This window comes from Aethalodelphis obliquidens, unplaced genomic scaffold, assembly GCF_003676395.1.
Source record: "Aethalodelphis obliquidens isolate GAN/ISIS:26980383/991018 unplaced genomic scaffold, ASM367639v1 scaffold26, whole genome shotgun sequence".
In the NCBI taxonomy this organism is placed as follows: Eukaryota; Metazoa; Chordata; class Mammalia; order Artiodactyla; family Delphinidae; genus Aethalodelphis; species Aethalodelphis obliquidens.
In genome coordinates, this window is record NW_020837970.1 from 24,257,193 (window position 1) to 24,261,221 (window position 4,029).

Below are 4,029 nucleotides of genomic sequence, written 5' to 3' on the forward strand. Positions count from 1 at the left end.
GGAAAAAGAGGAGACATTTACACAGTTCCACCTTCAGAGGGGCTTTGAACAAAGAGCAGAAATCATTTCACCCCCAAGAGCCCACAGCGGAGCCCCACCCAACCTAAAGTTAGCCCCCCAAGGGGGTAACCCTGTGCCAATATAAGGGTGCAAAATATTGCTCTCTGGCATATTCTGAAAATAATATAAAAATAATTTCTATAGTACAGTTTAAACTTGGCTTGTAAAATCTCAACATAACAGCATAAAATCTACAAACAGAATACACTTAAAAACGCCTTCCTTTCACAATATATTATTTTTTAAAAAGTCATATACCCAGGTAACGCAGTTGCAGGAAGTGTGAAGCAAATGACTGAAATAACCTCCACTGGGGTTTAGAAGTATCTGGGATCCTTCTGGAAACTTGCTGTCACTTAAGAGACATCTGACCTTTCCAGAAAGGGAAGTTTGGCCAGGTCAGACCGGCTGGGGAAGGCGGCCCACAGGTGGGGCAGCTGCTCAGCCCGTGTCCAGGACCTGTGCCTAGGTGGGGCTCATGTCCTTTCTAGAATCGGAACTGGCCGTCTTCCTTTTCTCTAGCACCCCCAATCCACTTCCTTTTCCTCCCACTCCACAGAGGGCCCCCAAGTCACAGAAGGACATTAGAGGACCTCTTGACCCACACGTGAGAAACACAGCAGTTTCTAATAGTTCCCGTCCAGCCTGATGAACTCATTTCGCCTGAGAGATGTCTGGCTTGGGACCAGGGCTAAAGGTCTCTTGTGAACACTGGGGTGGGGGTGGGGTGGGGTGGGGTGGGTGGCTGGACCAGCACATTTAAGGGAACAGTGGGCTCTCTCAGTTTTTAACATTGTTTTTAGAGGAAGGATGGATCCAGATCTCTCACAAGAGGAGACGTCTATTTGTAAACGATGTGGACGGAGGGCATCGTACCAGATGGGAGTGACACCCACAGGCGCCCTGCACATGGAGCGGCCGGTGCAGGGGTCTTCCATGTTGTGGGGGGGAGGGGAGGAGCCTGGGGTGGGGTCTGGGGTTGGATCTCAGGCTCTTATTTATGGCATATATGTCAGATGTGGGTGTGGTGGTGGTGACCCTGAAATCCGAGGAGCTAGAACAGGTCACTGTTTTTTGATATTACCTACAAATAACACTGCCTGGCTTTAAAGGTTTTCCTTTTTCCTCTGGTACTACAAATGGACCATTTTTATTCTCAGTTTGCCTTTTTTTTTTTTTTTAACCTGGCAGAGAGCATGAGAAAGATAAAATATTTGCACAGCCAGTTTTGGAAATTTCTGGTTGGCTGTTTTCATGTTAAAAAAATTAAGAAACAAACACGAGATTACTTTCTGCCTCCTTGACTTCTTGTGCGTGTGTGTTTGGTTTCTGAATGGGCAGGGGAGCATTTTCCAGGCTGGCTGTTCCACCTTCTGTGAGATGCAGGGCAGGAACTGGCGTCTACACGTGAAGCCATATTTATTTCCTGTGACCTCACAGCTTTGGATGGCAAAGCAGCTGGTCAGCATGACGTGAAGAATCAGTCCAAAAAGCTGCCACAAACCCTCTTGAGGAGAGAATTTTTAAAAACTACTTTTTTTTTTTTAACAAAAGAAACCCCAGTAATATGAAGGACATGAATGTTAGTAATTACCACACACCGGAAGTATCGTTTAGCACGAAAAGTAAAACTTTCGAAAAATTTAAGATCCTATTTAATAAATAATTTTAAGGAACCACTTATGTAAACCTTGAATAAATTACTGAAAACTCCACGTGCTGTGGACAATTAAAAACAAAAAGAAATTACTCACAGGAGATACTCAAATTAGTTTATTATATCAATAATTCTTCAAACAAGTAAAAACAAAAATCCCCTTCCGTATTTTTTTTTTTTCTGCTCTTTATCTCGGGGGAAAGCATCCTTTCTGGAGAAGGAGAAGCTGGCGCCAATGAAGAGATGGTCTACCTCCTGTGTTTTCTGAAGATACACCCACAGAGAAGCTGGGTGCTTTCTCCTCTCTTTCTTGGGATTATTAGAGGCTATTCTAAGGCTCTCACAGGTTTTAAAGGATTCTTTTGCTAGTGAGGATTTTACCCATCGTATCTGTATTTCTTGGAAACGAGATCTTTCCTTAGTGAGGCAGGTTTAACGCCTCAGTGTCCTTGGCCAAGAACGGTATTCTCCAGAGGTAATCTTGGAAGGAAGACGCTGCATATTGCTGCTCAGAACAGGGTAGCTAAGGACACATTATTTTTTCCTCAAGAAATGTAAGGAGGCACCAAAATAGGGACTGCTCAGGGATGGGGCTGCCCCTCATGTGCTCCGGAGCCACAGTCAGGGTTACCCGCACCCTGCAGAGGGGACCCCGATGGGAGCGGTGCCCCTCCACCTGGCTGATCCCAGACAGATGCGGGTGGAGGTGGAGGTGGGGGTGGGCTTCCTCCCCGGCGGCCCTCAGCCCCTCCCCTCTGGAAAGAGGCGCAGGCCGGGTTTCAGGGCGGCCTAGAGGGGGCTTACACAGTGACCGCAGGGTCAAGTTCTCGCCTCTCTCCTGGGGCACCGATGGTCGCTTCCTAGGGGCCACTCTGGTGACAGAGCATTGAGGAAGTGTCTTCGAAGGAGAAATGTGAGCAGGCTGTCATCTTTGCTCATATATGGTCAACTCCAAATTGTGAGTTCGGAACCTTGCCTTTGGGCCCCAAGGTGTCTTTGGAAAGCTCCTGTCGCCTGAGCTGCCCGGCACCGGGAGTGATCGCTACACCTCACCGCGCCCTGCGAGGTAGGTTGTCCGGTGCCCATCCTACAGACGCCCGCGACTTTGATGGCAGTGTGAATGTCGCTCGAGCCGGGGACTGTGGGAGGAGGTTTTGCTTATGAGATGGAGCCGTGTATTCCTAAAGGGTCACAGGGACCACCAGGGCGCCAGTGGGAGGCCAACCGCCCTGTCCTCCAGGGACCCGGGAGGGGCACAGGTGGGAGCCCGAGGCAGAGCCGCCACCGCGGTCCCGGGGCCGCGCGTTTGCTTCGAAACCCTAGGTGGCAACAATCGCACGCAGGTGACCGCTACATGGAAGAGGTCAGTCGCCGGGTTAGGGAAAAAAAAAAAAAAAAAAAAAAAAAAAAAGGCATGTAAAACACTCCCTTCTAAAAACAAAGGGCTGCAAATTTCTTTATTTCTCTTATTGAAGAACAAAAATACCCTTGCAATGGCTATTGAGTTTCCACAGGTACGAGGCAGATGCTAGCTAGCACACCCACTTCCAACAGTATGACTTGTTTCCTATCCGTCTACTACCTGAGTGGCGTCAGTGTAGGTTCAGGCACCATTAGGAACGTTTGACCAAACACGTACACAGCACGGACAGAGGATCGCCGGCCTCCCGGTGGACCAGGGCGCGGAGGAGACACCAACAGCGTGGAGAGGACAGCCCAGCCGGCGGGGCCGCGGCGCGCGCTCAGGGCCGGGCCGCGCGCGCCTCGCGCCGCCGCCGCAGCTCCTCGCGGTAGCAGTACGAGCAGTAGTGCTCGGTCTCTGCGCGTCCGTAGAACGCGCAGTTCTCGCGCTGGCAGCGCCGCTGCGCCGGCCCCGCGCCGGGGCCGCCCCGGCCGCCCTCACCGTTCGATCGCGCGGCCGGCGCGTCGGCGTCGGCAAACTCCAGGCCGTCGCGCGCCGCGCCGAAGCCGTTGGTGTAGGTCTGCGACTTGGGCTCGGCCGCGCCCGCCGCCCCCGCCGCGCCGGGCAGGGTTATTGGGACGGCGCGCGCCAGCGACTCGACCGTGTTGACGGTGCGCAGGGCAGCGGCGCGAGCCGGGCTGTAGCTCTGCGACGACAGCGAGCGGTTCTGCTGCGGGTACGTGGCGCACGGCCGCAGCGCGCCCACGGCCGGGGCGCACGCCTCGTCCCGCGCGCCCGCCGCCTGCACGTGGATGACGCTCTGGCGCCCCGGCGCCGGGGGGCTGCGGCCCGGGACCGGTCCGCTGGCACCCGCGCGTCGCGCGCCGCCGCCGGGGCCCGGGGAGGCCGC

At 53.5% G+C, this 4,029-nt stretch overlaps 1 protein-coding gene across 1 annotated transcript in view; it reads right to left on the reverse strand.

Moving 5' to 3' along the window:
* Positions 1-3,156: 3,156 nt before the first annotated feature.
* Positions 3,157-4,029, reverse strand: part of LOC113629362 (OTU domain-containing protein 7A) — a 177,722-nt gene continuing 176,849 nt past the window's right edge. The window contains exon 12 of the mRNA XM_027123778.1: positions 3,157-4,029. Within this exon, the coding sequence (XP_026979579.1) occupies positions 3,460-4,029 (570 nt within the window). The 3' untranslated portion in view covers positions 3,157-3,459.